The sequence below is a fragment of the Camellia sinensis genome, chromosome 12 (genome assembly GCF_055761805.1).
Source record: "Camellia sinensis isolate YWXY chromosome 12, ASM5576180v1, whole genome shotgun sequence".
Taxonomy (NCBI): Eukaryota; Viridiplantae; Streptophyta; class Magnoliopsida; order Ericales; family Theaceae; genus Camellia; species Camellia sinensis.
The window spans coordinates 92,246,664-92,267,236 of NC_138972.1; the positions used below are offsets into that span (position 1 = coordinate 92,246,664).

Genomic DNA, 20,573 nt, shown 5'->3' on the forward strand with positions numbered 1-20,573 from the left:
GAACCGACCAGGTGGTCGGGCTGGTGTCGACCGGTCAGTTCGGGGGGGTCAGTCGGTATAGTGCGGTGTTTGGCTATTATACTGAGTGTTTCTGGGTTCTGAGTCTTTTCTCTTTTCTCTGGGGGTCGGGTTTTTGGTTATTAGATCTTCTCAGGCGGTTAGGGAATCCTCAGCATTCATGTATTTTTGGGCTTTGGAGAGTAGGGCTGCCATGGAGGTCGGGGGGCTTTGGAGAATAGGGTTGCCATGGAGGTCGAACGATCGCAGACCGGCCATGAAAGCAGTGAGGATGACCTTGTCATCATTTTTCGTTACTTGCAGGGCTTCGGTGTTGAAGCGGGTAACGAAACTACGTAACGACTCCCCCTCAGTCTGCCGAATGTTGAGGAGTTGGGTTGTCGGGCGTTACTGGCGCTGGGCTCCAATAAAATGGCTGAGGAAAGAGTCATTGAGGTGCTGAAAAGTGGAGACGGAGTCTGCTGGTAACTGGCTAAACCATAGTCGAGCTGACCCCTTCAGTGTCACGGGAAAAGCTCGACACATGATCTCGTTAGGGAATGCATGGAGGATCATGAGGGTTTTGTAGGTCTCCAGATGGTTGACTAGGTCCGTCGTATCGTTAAAACAGTCGATGGTGGGCATTTTGAACTTGGGGGGTAGAGGTTTGTCTCAGATGGAGGCAACAAATGGTGAGTTTGCTGTGGTAGAGGATTTATGCTGGATGTTCTGCATGACCCCTTGGAGTTGGAGCTTCATGGCTCAGAGTTCTGCATCCAAGAGAGAGATGTTATCACCACCGGAAGGGAGTAGGGATTGGACGCTACTGGCTTCTCCCTCGGGGGTTGGTGCCAGGACCGATGGATGCGGGGGTCGAGGTGGGGGATTTATATGAGGAAGAGGAGGTTGCAAGCCTTCCAAGTTGGGTGGATAGGGCTGCGGGATAGTATGGCTCGGAGCTCGTTCTTGGTTGGGCAGAATATCTGGAGGTAGTGGAGAAGGCATAGGAAGGTCCCTTTGGAGTAGAACATTTATCAGGGCTTGATTTTGCTCGGCCATGTAGTTGATGCTCTTGGTAAGCTCGATGAAATATTGTGGTGGGTTGTTTAGATTAGGGGGGTCGGCTTGATGGTTGGCGGCATTTTGGTGAGAAGCCATGGATTTAGTCGTGACCATACACGTTGATGGGTAGTAGGAAAAGGTTATTGGAACAGGGTCCTCGGCGACAATGAGCACAACTGGCGCGCGGAGCAAAGCGAGTTCCCACAGACGGCGCCAACTGTTGATACAGTTATGATATGATGGGTTCTCGGTAGAACGGGTCGGACTGATCCACGCTTCTCGAGCTAATATCCGAGTGGTCAAGCCCACCTAAGAACCTGCACAAGAGTTCAACGGGGAACGAAGTGTCCCCCAGCGAACCCTTCGACGAGCAAGTTAGAGAGAGGGAGAACAGGAATGTAGAGATATGAATTAGAGATAGAAAGCTTAACATTCTTCTTGTCTCTAACGTTTGCTTATATCCTTTGGTAATCATTTCGTTGTCCCGTCCTATCTGTCACCTTGGCCCCAAGTCTATGCTGTAGCTTACCTTGTTCAGGGTAAGGGCATGTCGTCCCGACGGAGAGGTATTGTCGTAATAAATGCTGTGAGAGGCTGCATTAATGGCGATGTGCAGTGACAATAACTTTGCAGATCTTTATCTGCTGATGTGGCTTGCCTTTTACGTGCCACGTGTCTGAGTATCATTGGTCTTTCATGTCATGTTGATTTCCGGCTGTGCTGGGCCTTATCAGTCGGGTTATGTCTTGGGCCCTAAGTGGTAGGTTTGGGTTATTCATAGTGGGTTATGGCCTTTCTAGGCCTAACCACATCACTTTTTAAGTGTATTTATATTAGGCGTATCTAAAAAATTTAAATTTTTTCGCTTAGAATATTAAAAAATTCAATAAAAATAAAAAAAAAAAGAAAAAAGAAAAAATTTCAATTTTTAAAAAAATAAGTTCTAAAAATAAGAATCAAACAAATTGATTATTTTTTTTTAATCAGCCAAAATAACACCGCTTAAGACACTATATGTAGCATTACATTTTTTATTGTCCCTCTTATAAGGTGGTGGACTCCATATGTGTGGACCATACAAGAATGTTCAGGAGCTTTAAAACAAAAACTTTAAAGGAGCTCTAATGGATGGAGCCTACTCATTAATTTAATATTTTAACTTTTTTTTTTTTTTAACCTTGTCACGACGTTAGAGCTCTTGTTAAAACTCTTTCTAGAGCCCTGTATCATCACCGCATCTCTTTATAACAGAGTCCGTAACAAGAAAAAAAAAAAGAAAAAAAAATGATAAATTTCACTGACACCCCCTGAGATTTATATTTATTACAGTTCCCCCCTTCACATTTGGAAAATTACACTGACCTCCCTGTTAATTTAATTTTATGTATGATGATTATTATGGTGAAGGGGGGAACTGTTATGAAATTTTAAACCTCATAGGACAATCTGCAATGAAACTTTAAACCTCAGGGAGGGAGATGTAATTTCTAAAAGGTGAGGGGGTGTCAATGTAATTTACCCAAAAAAGAAAAAAAAAACTTTGAATTGATCTATTTACTTATCTACAACACTTTTGTCTTATAGCACAAAATAAATAAGAGTATAATTCCCAAAGGTTAACACTTTTTTGGTTTAAGTTTCTCAAGTTTTAATTTTGTTAATTAAAGTATTTAAAGTATTAAATTCAAATTAATTTACTCATGAAGACAATATCAAAATAAAATATAACTCCAAAAGTTATATAACATTGTTAGAAGGCCCAAATTTTAATTTACTGTTAGTTTAATTACCCTCTACGTGTGTGTTTTAAAATTGATATAAGCTTTTGGTTTATTAATTTTGCTAATACTAATATATGAGCATTAAATAGATTAAAAAAGTCGAATAAGATAATTTAAATAATAGTACTACACTACAAACAATTATTGAATGAAATAATACTATAATCAGGTTATTAAAAAAAATTAACAAAATCTTAACAAAAATCAATTATAAATTATCCATGAAGTTCGACATCTATAATTAGAAAAAGGTAATCAATATGATTATCCTTATCCTTACCGGGAAAATTTTACAAGGGAATATATTGAGTTAATACCACCAAACAAATAAAAAAAATGAATCTAAATAATTATAATTTAGACGAATTATAAATAATGGTGGAATAAGAAAAGGATAATAAAATGAAATATTGAATAATATTAAAAATATCAACAAAAAAAAAGATAAAATGAATAATTGAGATTAGAAGAAATAAATAATTGTAGAATAGAAATAGAAGAATGACATATATAAGCACTTAGAATTAATTAGTCAGTGAGAAATATACCAATTATAAAAACACACATGCAGATGATAATTATGTTAATAATAAATTAAAATATGAGCCTAATCACAATTTTATATAACCTTTAGACTTATGTTTAATTTTAAATTGTCTTTAGTATTAAATTGATTTGAAATTAATACTTTGGGGTCTCAATTGACAAAATTAAAATTTTAGGGACTTAAATGAAAAAGGTGTTAAACTTTAGAGACTATTATTATAATTTATCCTAAAAGATATATATATATATATATATATAATATCTATTCAATTACATAAAACATACATCTCATTTGATATAAACATTGTCAAATTTCTTTTTTTTTTTTTTTTTTAGAGAATATTCTTGACATTCAATAATTTCCACATTGCTTGACTATTCTAAATGATTTTTCTCATTCATGAAATTGTTCAAAATTGCTCAATGATTTTCCTCATGCATCAATCTTACTATAAAATTTAAAATGTATCGCATTGCCATGCCAGTGCAGTTAAAAAAAAAAAAAAAAAAACCATAAATGTAATTGTCACAAAAAGGTCAGTGAAACTTACCCTTTCCAAAAGGAATTTGGAAGATGGAATGGGTAAAAAATGTAATTGTCATAAAGAATAAAAAAAAAAAAAAAAAAAAAAAAAAAAAAAAAAAAAAAAAAAAAACCTCTACAAAGGTCAGTGAAACTTGAAAGGAATTTGGAAGATGGAATGAGAAGAGACCATGACATGTCAATGCCATTAAAAAATCATAAATGTAATTGTCACCAAAAAAACACTCTAGAAAGGTCAGTGAAACTTGGCAATTTCCAAAAGAAATTTGGAAGATGGAATGAGTAGGAGAAATTCCACTGTTGGATTTTCTAATCTTATTCGACTAAAACTGGTTTTTTTAACTTAAAAATAAGACAATAAAAAAAAGAGAGGATAAATTATACTTCTAAGATGAAATTTAGATCAAATTATAATGGTGAAAAATATACTTTATCCATCTTAACCTTAAAAGCCCACTTGTTTGGCATAACAATTTTTGGCCTTTTATGGTGACACTATTGGGAACCTTCCAGCCTTTTTTATTTTTTATACTTTAATGTAAAATAACAAAATATAACCCTCATGAGAATGTATTATCATTCTCTTAATTGGGCAAAATGATAAAAATTTCAAACCATAATAGATGGACGAAAAGAGGACTAAAATTTAGGGTTGGGTCTTTTTTCCTCCTTTTGTGGTCAATTGGAAGTACTAAATGTGGTTGACGCTTCTCTATGATTTGGATTAGAAAACTAAAAATCCCACCTCAAAACTGGATGAGAGTAAAGTGCTACAATTAAGACTGTGTTTGGTTGAAAATTTGAACAGAAATTTGAAAAGAAAAATGAAAAAATAAAATATGAATAAAATATACCTACATTTTACATAATTTCACATAACTTTTTTTTATTTCCCTTTTCCTTTCCCTTTCCTTTTTTCAAATGCTCCAACCAAACATAGCCTAAAGGAAACTTCGCATTTGTTCTATTGAAAATAACTCAAATAACAAAAAGAAGCCACGAGATTTTCCAAATCTTGGGCCAAAAAAACCCTCCAATTTCAATTTGGCCATTTCACCTTCATTTAGAATGTATGAAATGTGTTGGGGACTCTCTATAGCTCAGAATTCATTCTTTGGGATGAGCAAAAAGTCCCGTTGACACATCAAGCCACGGAAGAATGTACTTCTGGTAAAAACAGCTCTCTACATAAAATATTTGTCCGCATAATATTTACAACAAGAAAAAAAAAAATACAAAAAAAATGAACAAACCTCCTCATGGAGAGCTTTTCTTGACCTCCCCTGAGAGAGGATTCCACCTTGTCATTCACTACTCAAGTAGAGGTGCTAACATGCAAATCACCATCCAACAGCCATCTTAGGCTCTACTCGACCAAACCTACCACCTATTAAGCACTACCAGAGTTTTCAACAGTCGCACCAGTATTATTTACATTCGAATCTCTTTTTCTAGCTCGACCCATAATTAAACCCAAATTACTCTTGCTTGTGCTGTTTTTGGACCCCTTTAATGGGGTTACAGCACCAAAAGAACCCGATTCCATTCTTTTCACTTGCTGTTGTGGTGTGTCCATGGCCTGTTTCTGTGCTGCAATGTGTTTTGTACGTGATAACGGTTTCTTGCAAGATCTGTTGGAGCGAGATGGAGGATGGTGATTTTTGCCAGCAGAACCTTCTGTGCCTGTAGTCTCTGTAGTCTTTGCTTTCATTTTATTATGTGGAGGACATCCCGGTGGAGCACAAGAACTCAAACTCAAGCCTAAAGGACTAGGCTTTTCCTTCCCTTGGGCTCTTGCTCCGCACTGTTGATCATCAAAATCTGAATCTCTCGCAATTGTTTCTCTTGTGGCATTTGGGACCTCCTAGTAACAATTATAAACAGTTGGGAAAACAAGATTAGCACTGTTTAACCGGGATAGATATGAGGAACTATGAAGCATGTGAATTGTGGACCATGCTCGATATAACATGATATAAACAGACTCTGCCAAACAAGTTCGATGAACGCCACAAATGCAAACTTTAGTACTTCTAATTTCTGGCTTTTGTTATTTGTTTCTGTTACATTCACGTAACCTTGTCATGAACGAGAGGAAACAAGAACCAAGCAAACCTAATTTCGACCAAAGTAGTATAATTACATAGAATTTAATGTTAACAAATAGAAAAATGCATCTTTTGAAAATTAAACAAGAGGCACACTGGTCACTTAATTCAAGTGCAAACAACAATATATGTCAAAACACAAAAAGGAGCTTTCAGACTATCAAAGAATTTTCTGGAAAGCAATTTGTGAAGGATAGACTTTACAAGTTTGCAGTACTAAGAGAAGTTCTAATTCTGTGATTTTTGGACTGGCCTGACCAGTTTTGTTGTATGTGTTCTCTTGTTTGGTCAATAAAATTCACTTTACCCAAAAAAAAGACGTCAACTATTAGTAATGGAATTTAATGCAAGTGCCTTGGCTTTCATTCAACCAATTGAAAAAACCTTTAGGGCTCATCTGTTGGGAGATTTCTTGGGGCTTGAAAGGTTCAGATTGCTCACTGGGTTGGAGAAGGTAAGTTAGTCTGAGTCAACAAGTGGGCTCCTACAGTGGGCTGTGTCCTCCAGACTAAGAAAGACCAAATTAATTATAGAATATTATGACAGACAATGCCAGTCACTACAAATAAAATATAATGCACTACAATCAGTCTGGGTAAAAAAATATGGTGGATAACACATAGATATATGAAGAAATGAAATATGCATTGCATGAACTGAAAGATGCAGTACAGATACCTTATTTTGTATGTCCATGATCTGCTCAGAGTCAGATACTCCATCTCCTTCGGAGTCATCCATCTCCTCACACTCGAACTCTACATGTTCTCCAATTTCTTCCTCAGAGTCACTTAACTCTTCCTGTTCCATCACAATTTCTGGAAGAGACCGGTCGCCTTCATTGTTAATGTCAGTCATAGAAGTATTATTGCTTGATTCAACAAATAAATGGGCACCTGAATATTCACTTCGCTGATGACATGAACTTTTCGTGGCTTGAGTTTCCATGGCAGTTCCAGAACCTCGAACAGTTAAGTTCGATGTTGTTGAGCTGAGTTTGTTAACATCTCTACTTCCTATAGCTTTCTCCTTTCTGGATGAAAAACTTAGGTGAATGTCCAAGTCTAGTTCACTAGCTTTTTCGTTTGGACTGCCTGACTTAGTACAAGCAGCCGATCGATTGCTGGTGGCCCGTGACTCAGACTGGACAGCATTAAATGGGAGCTGAGCATTACTGCTTCTTAACGGTTCCAAATTAACAGATAGATCGGCAACTGAGTGTGCAGTTACTGAATCACCATTTGCATCATTGACTTTTTGCAGAAGCGGATGGAAGTCAATACCACCAGCCGGAGAAGTTGTTTCCTTCGACATTGAAGATTTATCAAAATGATTAACTGCTTGGTTTGCTTGGTGGTGAGGATTATATAAGAGACTGAGATTTAACTGAGGCTGGAATCGTGAAAAGAAATTGAAAGAACTTGAAGTGCTATTATAGCAGTTTAATTGGTAATATGGCAAATGGCCATCTCCAGAGGATTTGAATAGTAAAGGATGCATCTGTAGATCTGAGTCACCTTTATCTCCTTCAACACCTCTATCTCCAAGGACAAAAGCTTCCTGTTGATGCTGATTAGCATTACTTTTGTTCTCTGTAGATTTTATTGGATGGCTGCTTCCTGAATTTGCAACACGAATAAGTGGCGAAACTACTTTTTCAGTTTCAGCAGCTGGAACCTTAGTAGATGCTCCACCCCGATAACTTTTAAAAGCAGACTGAGACATTACGCAGACAGATGGTGGAAGATTTACAGGAGGCAAATCTGGAGCTAACTGTACTAAGTGAGCACTGTTTGTTCTACGAGATCGATATGGCCGGGAGCAGAACTGAGATTTGGGAGGCCTCAGAGTCGTATCAGAAACAGCACGATTTGGCTCACCAACAGCGGCATAGTGTCTACTATGGGTCAAATGAGCTGGAAACTTGAGACCAATTTGGGGTTGAGATCCTCCAGAGCCACTATTATTTGTTTGTACCATGACACAAGAACCCCCTTGTGACAATAAATCACTAGGTTGGCTTCTTTCTCTATGATTTGAGGAAGGAAGCCTAGAGGGGAAGGGAAAGGAGGTACCAGGCCTCCAATCTGCCAAAAATGCCTCATGAACATAAGTTTCATCTTCATTATCCAAGCAATCATCTCCGCTATTATTTTCCCCACCAGCATTATCAGTTTGACAATCCTGCAAGTCAATAAAAAATGTATAACAAGGTCAAAGCATTGATTACAAAAGATCTCATCCCACAGCAAATAAGGCCGAACAAGAGCACAATTATAAGGATCATGAGCAAGTCCTAACCTCTAGGCAAACACAATACATCACCCCACTCTGCCATGAATGTATTTATAATCATGTAAGATTAGATAATCTATATACTTATCTAATAAACCAGATACACAAAAATACTACAGTGAACGACACTATAATAAACAAACAAGCGTCATAATTTCTGAGTTCAGTTTTAATTATGGGGCTTTTGAAAATTTGTAGTTTATCTAGTCAAAAGTTTAGTTTCATTGTCCAACCCATTCAGCAAGACTGTCATACATGGGAGGATGATAGAAAATAAATCAAGTTCAAGTCAGTCAAAGACTATTCTGAGCTCAAGCCAAGTCCAAGTTAGGCAACCTCAGCTAGCTTATATCAGGTTTACTTGCATGTCTGTGTTATAGCACTCACATATCATAATAGCCATTCAGATGGTTCAAAAAAAAAGCTTACCTCTTTTTCAGATGAAGTTTGCCAACTTGGCGAAGCCGCAGGTTTGCACTTTCTTCTATTTGATTCATATAACCTTCGCTTCTCCTTTTTATCTGCAGTTGTTTTATATGACTTCTGAGTTCCAGTAGCAATGCGCCACTGTCGGGGTAGTAAGGACGGATCTCGATATGGGACAACAAATTTCCACACAGACATCCAGTCAAGCTTAAAAACCTTTAGTCCCTGAATGATTTAGGTTATACACATGAATGAGACAGAGCAAGCATGAGAAGATGAATTCTCAAATAAATAAATACAAAAGATGCCAAAATAAATTGACCTCTTGAACACGTGCTATCTCTTCTGCAGTCAAGGGGGAGCTTTTCATTCTACGAACTGCCTGCATGATTGTAAAAGCCTCACAATATTTTAACTAATGAAAAGTAGTGAGCCCATAATCAAAGTGCCTATATGATAAACATATCCAGGTCCACCATTGCTGCATCTTATAATCTATTAATAAATTAGAATAATCTTTAGATCATCTATTGCAATATTTTGTCCAAAATATGACATCAACTCGGATGTTTCAGTATTCTGATACCTTGAATATCCTCTGGACCACTTACCATGATTTCAGGGACTGCTCAAAATTAGGCATTTTGTGAAATACATTCCCAATGAAATTCCATCAGACTGAAATGCAAAATGGAGTAAGGTAATTCTATTTGGCAAATATGATAGGGATATTTACATACCTTGATTGGATTTTCTGGTGCTTTAGAAGATGAACGGTTTTTCTGTCGAACAAAAATCTGTAACAAAATTAACACTTCTTAGAGGTCACCACAGCAGAAATGATGAATTACAATAATATTCCACCTCAACAATTTCAATTTTAAGAATAAAAAGTTCGAAGAAAATTCAAGAGAGAACAAAAAATGAAGGGAAAAGGAAAAAAAAGAAGGCAATGTACTTAATCATTAGCATGATAGAGAAATGGAGCAGCAACTCTGGATTGGAAGTTCTTGGAATAAAGATAGCACACAAAATGGTGCAAGATTCAAACTTCAAAGAGTTTGTACCATTTTAAGTGCTATGCATAGGGCATGTTTTTTGCCTGAGGGAAACCACGTCACTAATTCCAATTGCATGTAGTTCAGCACACTGCCAAATGTGCTCATCAACCCCATGCATATTTGCAAATTGCAGACTGGCAATTTCCAGACACATGCCAAACCAAAATAGCAATCTGGAACTGACAGCTGGCATGTAGGTGATGCACCCAAACTTCATATGCCTAGATCTTAACCCAAAATGGTCTGAAATTTGAAGTTAGAAAGATGCTGAAACTGGGAAGTAGTAGAACAACATGGCTTACCACTGAATCCTGAAATTGGAAATTTGTTGTAAATTTTATCTTAACAGACGAACTTGTTTTAAATTTTGAGTTTTGAAAGTTTAGCTACCTCAAGTTTTCAGCACTAACGCAGATTTAGAATTTTTCAGTACCTAAATGCTCAGTTTTATTAAAAGAAACTCTTAAGTAAACAATACACTATTGAATTGCAGCAGGGAAGAAAAACCCAATCAGCATAGTCAAGTCAAAAGGGCAATTTTTTTTTTTAAAAAATGAAAATGAAAAACTTTAGGAGCTTCATACAATTTCATATGACAAAAACTGTGCTATGCAGTATATGCAATGCTAAGTCCACAAAAGAAATTACCTGGTGCTTAGTTTTACAAGGAAGAAATCGTTGTTGAATTGCTTTCCAATCTGTATTATATTCCATCAACCCCAATGCCAGTAATCTACAACACAATACCAAATAAACAGGTGAGCTTCCACAGGTATTCCAACAAATAAGTAGGATAGAATTTCACAAGTATGGAGCATTGCTAAAGGTTACAGATTGAAATGTGCCAAAATTATGGCCATGGAGCAATTAAGTAACGTGACATTCAACATAGGACTAACCTACAAAGCAAATCAATACTGCAGAGTAAAAACACTACGAGGAACCACTGTCATAAATAACGAAAAACAGTTTCACTTCTTTATGTTCCACATAAGAAAGTTTCATTCTTTCAAATTCTGAGGCATATGCAGCCAATTAAGCCTGACTTGATGACCACTACAAAACTATAACACCAATACTTTAAACTTCCAGCTAAGATGCAGATAAATTTTGAGAAATTTGGATCAGAGCTTCTTCACACTGAAACTATGCTTCCACAAAGATGAAGGCAAATTAACTAATTGACATTGCACAAAATCAATATTGAATACGAGATAAGCATTATTCCTTGGAGCATAAGGACTAACTACAAAATCATTCCACGTGGCTTTATAAGAAAGCCATTCATTTGCATAACTGGGAGCTGAAATCCACTGGATCCACTTCATGGCAAAGGGAAATTATGGTTGCGTTTGGTAGAGTTTTCTAAATATGATTTGAAAATAGAGTTGTATTTTGAGTTTGTGAGTTTTGAAATTATGATTTGAGTGTAGAAAATTTGTTTGGTGAAAGAGTTTTGAAAAGAGTTTTGAATTGAGTTGGGAATTTTTGATGTGACAAATGCTATTTGATACAAAAACTTTCAACTCATAACCAAACACATAACTCAAAATTCTATTAAAACTCATAAAAAAAAATTAAAAATTTAGAAAATATTTTTTATTGAATATATAAAAATTAACACGTGTCAATTGCAAAAAAAAAAAATAATACACTGTTCCGGTCAACCGGTAGCCCAAAATTTTCCCGCCTCCGACCGCGTTTTCAAAAGTGAGTGTGGAATTAATTTTTGAAAATCCTAAACAAACATTATGTTCAAATGAAGCTCTGGAACTAACTTTCTAGAGCTTCACCAAACAGAGCCTATATATTTCCTTCAAGTTCTTGAACATAATCCAAAAGAGCATTTGCACAAAATCTAATTATAAAATGAACTCTATTAAGTCCTTTTGAAACTAATTATTTCTTGGTTTTAGGTTTGTAGTGCTAGGAAACAAACACAAAAAAAGAGGCCAAAATGAGTTTAACAGTTGATGATGATGCAGATATTTGCAAGAAAACAGGGGCCAATTGGGAATCTTGTATAAAGCATGCTTGTTACCGTACATAATCAGGTTTGAACCTAATAATTTTTTACGTTAATTGTAGGTTATGCAGGTATAATTTTATTAAGTGTTAAAAGGTAAATGCACCTTACCAATTGCAAAAGTTGATAGATATGAGTTGTGGCATGGAAATCATAATTTGGGTTTGTCATTGGTTATTCATTTGGAATCTTTAGTATGTTTACAATGCTTCTAGAAATGGAGTTCTCAAAGCTTTCTGTTTATGATTAGAAGTCCCAATGCTGGTAATTACAAATATCTTTATTGTGCTTTTTGCATAGTAACATAGTCCAGGCAGATAAGAACCATTTGATCCATGATAAAAGTAACTCTACAAAACTAAAATGGGGCTTGTGATTGATTTCAAGAAGAATTCATTCAACCAATTTAAACTAAGTGTGGTAGAATAATAAAAATTAATAATTAAATAAAACTTACTCATCTTCTGCATCTGTGAAAAGAACCCTGTTTGCAACAGGTGCCGGGGGTGGCTTATGTGGAAATAGGTCTGGATTAAACAGTGGAAAGAATCTTTGAGATAACTCAACAATTTCCTTCGGAACTAGAGCAATTGATTGTTTCTTGGTCCTTTCAACAAGTGCAGCAGCCAATGTCTTTTTAGGTGGTTGAACACCAGCAGAATATGGCGGCACCTTTGCAATTGGCAGAGTGGTCCCTCTTAGAACTTCGGCATTATCTTCAGCAAGAGACTCAGAACTGTGAAAGGGGAACAGGGGTTCCTTTTTAAAACGAGTATCACAATCAGCTTGGATATGTAGCCTCTGATACCTTTGCACAGCTGTCAATAATTCCGAACAATGGTAAGCAGAAATGATCAAATAACTACTGAAACACAAGTATTTAATCCCTTCTACATGACATACCGATAGACACGTCATCCATATATTTTCCAACTAAATTAAGCGGAGCTACATCCAGAACAGATAGGATGGGCACATTTACAAACGGGGCCCACAAAGCTCTGTCAGAAGTTTGAAAGTGATCCTCTTGTCCATTAAAACCATTTCGAGGTATTTCTTTAGAAGGAGAAATTACGTCAGGAAGCGGCCCTCTGTTAGTTCCAGAGGAGCAATCTCTCTGCTCATCAAAGGAACAGGCTGACCCAGAGGTGCATGGTGCTGTTAATGATTTGGAAATTCCTTGTCGCACTGATGGATGAATATATGGAGGGCAAAAGCAAAAACAAGGATACGGCACCCTTCTCCATGACATTACTTGATCACGTTTGTGAAGCATCTCTGAAATCAATTCCTGAACTTGGGAGGCAATGTGGTGTCGAGAAGGCTCAAGAACGCAAAGAGAAAACACCTGAATAAGAAGTTGCACATGCTCGTGTATTAAACAATGCAACTGGCCCAGTTGATGTGCAGTAAATCCATTTATAAAACCATCATGTCCTGAGAAAGACAAACAACGTTGAGCAGTCTCAGGTGCTAACACAGGGAAAGTTGAAATAGGTGCATTGGGTAAGAGCGGGCGCAATGGCCTATTTCCCTGTCCCAAAAGCCTATTTTTCTGTTGGACAGATGCTTTTCGGCGTCTATTTTGCCTAGTCTCAGGGCGTCGACCAGCTGCCTCACGCTCTTCTTGGTTGTCACCCCTTGTGTTTTCATCAAGGTCACTCTCAAGCGCCTCTTCAATTTCTATTTCAAAGTCAGCATCATTTTCTTCATCTTCATCATCAACAATTTCATTTCCTTGACTAACCTGACTATCACCATCTCCACCCTGCAAAACAGCTGTGAGAAATTTCCTATACTCTTCTTCGTCATCGACATTTTGAAGATCATCATCATCATCTGTTTCTTGAAGAAAAGTCTCAAGTTCATCAAGTGTAAAACTAGCAAGTGAATAGCGGGCCCTCGTGCGCTTGCAGATGGCATCCTCATCATCTATATCCATAATTGGCTCTCTAGAATATGTTATATCTCCAACGATAACATCATTAACAGTATCAATTCCACTGCCTGAATCATTCTCCTTTCTATGAATTGTTCTATTTTCAGGCTGAGATATCAAAACTGCTTTTCTCTTCTTGAATCTTGTGGGACATGATTTTTCTGATTCTTTTTCACCTGTTTCTCCAGATGAAATGGCAGTTTGCATCACAATCTCCTCACCATGCTCTGAATCTCCAAGGGCATAGTCTTGCACCTGACCAGGTGGTATTGATGAAAAATTAATAGCCAAGGCTACAAATGTGTTTCCCATGCTGTCAGCAATATCAGCATCGAAAACTTCAATTTCAGAGCTCAGGCTTGAAGAAGCTTCCAGAGATGGGGATTCTTTTAAAAAGGGGTTAAAATCTACATCCTCTTCCTCTTCCTCACTCTCTTCCACATCCTCATGTTCCAAATGGCTTTCACTGCAATTGGATAAGCTTGGATCCACAGGGAAACGATTTTGATGACTGAGGTTCCCAACTTCAGTTGATAGTGCCTTTGAAGGTGAGGACATCTTGAACAAAGGATACACAGTAACAGCTAAGGCTTCAAGAAGTTTAGACCCCCCAAAAGTGACAACAATCAAATGACTACTAGCCACCCTGAACAATAGTAGAAAGCAGATCTCAAAAACAAAACATAAAAAATTTGCTCAGAAAAATATTAAACAGCAATCCATTCATACAAGCAGAAAATATGAGTGTTTATTTCTATAGCTTATCGACGTTAACGTCGACAGAGCAAGAACTGTGAAACAGCATAATGCTTCATGAACATTAAATGGAATAAGCATTCTCTTTTATATTAAATGGAATGAGCATGCTTTTCTACATCCTTAACTATAGCGTTAACTTCCAACCCCCATCCTGTGATTCTAAATCAACATCTACTCAACCACAATAAGAATACTACTGAAGCCACAAGCATAATACCACAGCTTTGTCCAAGGCACAATAAGTTTTATCTAAATCTCAAAAATTAAAGAGAAATATAAAACCAGCAAAATATTCAAGGCCGTAAACATGGGTCTTGGTATCTGACATATGGATGAGGTGTATGACAAGGTGGTGGGATCAGGAAGAAAATCTATGAAGAATAATTACCAATTAGAAATTTTAATTTCATTCAATGAAAATAAAAAAGGTCATGGAGATAAACAATGTTCAATTAAGCAAGACTTTGATACTGAATTGGTGTAGAACCAGAGAAGAGAAGAGAGACAAGGATTATCCAACAAGGAAAACAAATAGAACTAAAATCCTAATGCCATTAAAATTCATAAATAAACTAAAATTTCTAATAAGTAATTATTCTTCATCCGTTTACTTCCCGATCCCATCACCTTGTCACACACCTCATCTATATCTCAGATACCAAGACCAATGTTTATGTCCGTGACTTCTGACTACTGGAACCAACAACTTCATCTAAATCCGTAGGAACTAGTATACCATGCTTTATCTATACCAACACATCAGGTTCACACATCAACCTGTATACCATACCATCTCATGCCACCCAACACCCCCCTCATCATGCCCAAACACAAGCCATACCACTAAAACAGCCCCCATAGACCTATCAAGTCACCACTTCAGACCTGCTTAGCCACACAATTCAAGAAATCACACCAGCTCGGACTCTGATCTCAAACCCAGTAGCAAACCCAAAAAACAACCAGATCAATGGCAGCAAATTTTGAAACAACCTACAAAGATAAATATATACATATACATTCCCACACCACATATATACATCTATATATAATAAGATATGTTTGGGTTGAGTCCATCACCCTACCTCAGAAAATCAACAGGAAGTCACCGGAAACTCAAGAAAAGTCGCCGGAGAAACAACCTCTAGTCACCATCGTTTGCCGCCACCGCTTCTACATGCCATGACCCCTGCAATCCTCCTCCCATGGCTGCCGCTGCAACCCCTTTTCTTCTTTTTGGCTTTTCTCTCTCTATGTGGCTGGGCAATAAATGAACTCAGCCCTAGGCCTCCCTAGCTTCGAATCAGCATTGACCAAGTCGGGTTTGGATTAAAATTTAAACCTACCTGAAATATAAAATTTTGTTTCATGGATTAAATTGATACAATGAAATATAAGGATCACAACGTCACAGGGCACATACATCAGAGCAAGGTTATGAAACCTGGACCTTTAAGCAAACCAGCGAATTACAGGATCAACCAGAATCGAACAGTGGCATCATTATTATTTCAACAAATATATTACACAATATGCATAAATAAAAGAATATGGATATTTAAAATTAAAATTAAAAAAAAAAAAAACTAAATTTTCTTAAAAACTCGTTCAATTGTTTTCTTTATTTGTATAACAAAAAGCCTAATAAAAGCAGGTCTAAAGTCTCAAACTATGAAGCACGGACACGGACACGCATACGGACACAGACACGGGACACGGCAATTTCTAAAAAATGGAGACACGAACACGGCAGGGGACACGGCAAATTTTTTAATTTTTTTATAAATATTTTTATTTTAATGCACATTAATTATTTTATTTATTTATTATATTTTTTAAATAATGTGTTCTAATTAATTTTTTTATTTTATTTTACATATGTATTTATTTATTTATTTATTAATAAGTATATATTATTTTATAATATGTATTATATATTATCTTATAAGTATATTTATGTTATATAATAACTATTATATAATATATAATTATAATAGTTATTAGTTATAATATATAATAATAATAATAGTTATTATAATAGTTATTGTTATTATAATATAATAATAGTTATTATAATAGATAATAGTTACATATATTATACTCCTATATGGATAAAGACGGGAGAGACAGAAGAGACAAAGGGAGACAGAAGCAAAAGGGAGACAGAGGGAGACCACCGATCGCGATCAGCGAGAGAGAGGAGACCAGCGATTGCGCGATCGCGATCAGCGAGAGAGAGGGAGACAGAAGCGATCGCGATCGCGATCGCAAGGAAGGGAGAGAGAGAGAAGGCGAGAGAGAGCTCTGCAAATGCGAAGCTGAAGGCGAGAGAGAAAGCTCTGAGTTGAAGTGGACTGGATCGTCGAAATGGACTGGATGGAAGTCGATTGCCTCGAGATCGAAGGCTGAGAAGTCGCTAACCAGGTTTGTACTCATTTACTCTTCTCCCATGTCCCATGGCGAGTCCAGATTTGGACACACGTGTCTCTGCCGTGTTCCCCGCAAAAAAATTAATTAAATGAAGGAAACACACTAGATGCCGTGTCCCGTATGTGTCCCCGGCGTGTCCCCGTATCCGACACCGCCACGGCTTCCATTTTGGCGTGTCCATGCTTCATAGGTCTCAAACAAATTCCATATCAAACAATGGAAAATTGGAGAGATATAAGTTAAAGTAGCTAAATGAATACTCAAAGTTCAAACCCCTCAAGCATTAAATTACAGCAAATTACTATGTCCATGTTCATATAGGGCTTGTTTGATTAGCAAGTATTAATAGCGAGGGGAGTAACAATCTATGGGATTATTATTTTGCAATAGATATAAAACCTCATAATCCCAATTATATGTATGGTTTGTGTTATTATTAGTTGTAAGGTTAAAAAATTCATCAATTATGTTGGATAGAATGACTATTAGAATCTAATTATGACTATTGGAATTTAATCCGAATAATAAAAATCTCAATCCTATGCTATAGTCCGCCTAATCAAACAAGCCCATAAGATTTTGTTTTATTGGAATTGAAAACCTAAATGTCAGTGTTATAGTCTCCATAAAATCTCTACAAAATCTTTACTTTCCCAATCAAAATTGAGAAAACGAATACATAAGAAGAAATTGGGGATTAGGGCATGAATCAGAGGGGGAGAGCGATGGGTACCGGGAGGCTGGTCCGCCAGAGAAGGAATGATCGTTGTCTCTTGGACTCTATTAGAGAAAGCGCGGGGGGGGGAGAGAGAGAGAGAGAGAGAGAACCCTAGGCCCCAAAATGTGAAACTGCATCGGTGTGTTTAGAACCCCGACGGTTTTCGTTAACTGGCACCAGTTTGACCCGACAGACAGTCTAACCGCAGTTCACTAGCTTTTTTAATAAACAAAGTTGCTAGGTAGCCCAAAAGGATGGTGGCCCGAATGGCTGAAAATTATTTTCCCTCCTAAAACATGATGTGCGTGGAACCCACGTGTTCTGGTTTGGAGAACAAAGAATTGAAAAATAAAATAGAAAAGAGAGGAAAGAACAGAGAGAGAGAGGGAAACCAGACGAGCAGGACTTCACCGACGAGAACGACGACCCCCGACCTGGGTGTTCATTGACGACCACCGACCTAGTGTTCACCAGTGACCATCGCTGACCACCGTTCACCTCTGTTAAACATCTGTTAAACAGACCCTCTATTAAAACTCGTAAGATTAGGTAAGTTATTGTTCTGTTTTTTTTTTTTTTTTTTTTTTTTTTTTTTTTTTTTAATGCATCTAAGATGCATTTGTGAGAGAGGCAATTTTTTGCATATGCCGATTTGTGTGATGTGATGTCTGTTAATTTTTTTATTTTATATTTTTTTTGGTTATTTTGGAATCAGACCCTTTGTTAAACATCTTCCATTGTATTGATGCATTCCAATAGTTTGATGAAAGTCCACATAGAAAAATTATGCCTTATGCTTTGGGAAGTGAAAGAAAAATGAAATCTTGTCACTACATTCACTTACACTTTATTTTCTGTCTGATTACTGGTTATGTAGTCTGAATTTTGGTTTCAAGCTACCCGCTTCAATGGGCATTGATTCAAACAATCCTTCATTGAATAGGACTGAGGAAGTTGAAGAAGCGGAGAACAATCCATCATTAAATGATATTAGTGAAACTGAAGAACCGAATAAGGGAATGTGTTTTAGCTCAAAGCAAGAAGTATACATTTTTTATGCAAAATATGCGAAACACCTTGGATTTGCTGTAACTTATAGAACACAAAATATTGGACAAGATGTGGAAATAAAATATTTTGGAATTGAATGTACTCGGGCACGCAAGAGAACAAAACGATTAGAAGTACACCCTCTCGAACCATCTTTGTCATCATTCATTGCATGTAAAGCAAAGGTTAGAGCGACTCTACAAAAGGATGACAGGTTTAAATTAACCACAGTTGTACTTGAACATACGCATGACTTGATTCCTAGTGACTAACGGCATTTTGCAATGACTAAGAGAATTCTTACTCATGTGAAGAGAAAACTAGAAATAAACGATGAAGCAGGGATAGGGGTGGCTAAGAATTTTCATTCTATAGTTGTTGAAGTAGGGGGGTACGAGGCATTAACATTTGATGAACGAGATGCAAGAAATCACATTGAGAGTATGAGAAGACCGTCTATAAATTTGAAATACAAAACAAAAAATGCAGGACCGTCTATAAATTTGCATTCACTGTCAGGTTGCATTCACTGTAAGGCCATTTATCATGTATTAGACACATACACAAATTCTTTGCCTAAATAGTCAATGTAAATCCACATACACAAATTCACCATTATCATGTTGGGCCAAAAGATTTAGCTGCAAAAGTTAACCATTCACAAATTGACAAGACTTAGCAGAAAAAGTTTACCATTCGCAAATTGACAAGACTTGGTAGAAAAAGTTCACCGTTCACCATTTCACCACCATTCACAAATTCACAAGATTTAGCACCAAAAGTTGTTGGGGCAACATTCACCAGCAAAACCACTACCAACAAATGGTAAGGACAAACTCAGCAGCGATACAATATTTAGCAACAAAAATTATTGGGGAAAATTTCACCAGAAACCAACATTTAGCAACAAAAACGATTGGGGAAAAATTCACCGGAGAACATATATACATAGAATACGGAAGAAAACCCTAAACAGAGTTGTGTGATCAAACCGTAGTTTCGTGATCCACAGGTTAATAGAAATTATTGGGGCAAAATACAAAACTCTCAATCATCAAACCCTAGTTTTGTGATCCACAGGCTAACTGAAATAATTCGGGCAAAATACAAAACCCTCAATCATCAAACCCTAGTTTTGTCATCCAGAGTTTACCTGAGATTCGAATGTATTCTGGTCAGTAATCCGGCAGGGAGAGGAATCGGCTGTGAGAGTCGCTCGAATGAGAGGAGTATCCCGCTGACCACCGAGCACGATGACAGTCCTTTCCACAGTACAAGTTTCCGGCGTCGTTTGGGAGGAGAGAGAGAGGTGGTGATAGACTCGAATGATTCGGAGAGGTAGTCGGAATCTCGAATGATGAGAACGATGACAGACAGCGAGACAGAGAGAGTTCGGGCACAACACTGAGAAAGCAGAGAGGTCGAGATAGAGGTGTTATGGGCGCGTGAGCCCACGCTTTCGCACCATTCGAGCCCAAAATATTCGAGCCCTAACGCATTTTTCTTTACAAAAATGCTCCGTAACCCGAAAAACTGAGACTCGAATGCCGCGAATGGTATGAAAAATAGTGTTTTACCGGTAAGAGAATAAAAAAAAATCCTAAAACGACGTCGTTTTGAGATTTCGAGCCATTCGAGTCATTGATTTTTTGGGCTTCGTAGCGGTGTTGTTTTCTTTAACCGGTTTTGTATTTGAATAATGTTTGGTAGCTCGAGAATTTTGCCCCCCGAATCCCCTTAATGCCCAAAACGACGTCGTTTTGGGCATTAGGTTTTTTTTTTTCTTTTTTTTCTTGTTGTTTTGGGCATTAGGTTTTTTTTTTTTTTTTTT

The 20,573-nt window shown here is 37.0% G+C and overlaps 1 protein-coding gene across 8 annotated transcripts; it reads right to left on the reverse strand.

The window, feature by feature from the left end:
* Positions 1-5,095: 5,095 nt before the first annotated feature.
* On the reverse strand, positions 5,096-20,189 carry DUO3 (Homeodomain-like superfamily protein). Of its 8 annotated transcripts, none has more exons than XM_082899228.1 (12): positions 19,896-20,148; positions 19,436-19,554; positions 15,630-15,890; positions 12,750-14,431; positions 12,304-12,664; positions 10,469-10,553; positions 9,500-9,556; positions 9,082-9,141; positions 8,763-8,984; positions 6,935-8,222; positions 6,717-6,856; positions 5,096-5,794 (listed from the first exon to the last, which is right to left on the reverse strand). In XM_082899228.1, exons 4-12 carry the CDS (start codon positions 14,341-14,343, stop codon positions 5,321-5,323), a joined length of 4,281 nt encoding a protein of 1,426 aa, XP_082755354.1. In that variant the 5' UTR covers positions 14,344-14,431; positions 15,630-15,890; positions 19,436-19,554; positions 19,896-20,148; the 3' UTR covers positions 5,096-5,320. The 8 variants fall into 8 exon arrangements, with proteins under 8 accessions (XP_082755354.1, XP_082755355.1, XP_028086731.2 ...); XM_082899229.1 differs by lacking the exon at positions 19,436-19,554 and adding an exon at positions 18,537-18,691 and having other exon boundaries at positions 19,896-20,140; XM_028230930.2 differs by lacking the exon at positions 19,436-19,554.
* Positions 20,190-20,573: the final 384 nt, after the last annotated feature.

Coding starts and splice junctions, on each gene's coding strand:
- DUO3 (XM_028230929.2), bottom strand. CDS start 14,343: ATGTCCTCACCTTCAAAGGCACTATCAACTGAAGTTGGGAACCTCAGT. Junction 9,142..9,499: donor CACCAGAAAATCCAATCAAG/GTATGTAAATAT, acceptor ACAATCATGCAG/GCAGTTCGTAGAATGAAAAG. Junction 8,223..8,762: donor AAACTTCATCTGAAAAAGAG/GTAAGCTTTTTT, acceptor ATTGACTTGCAG/GATTGTCAAACTGATAATGC.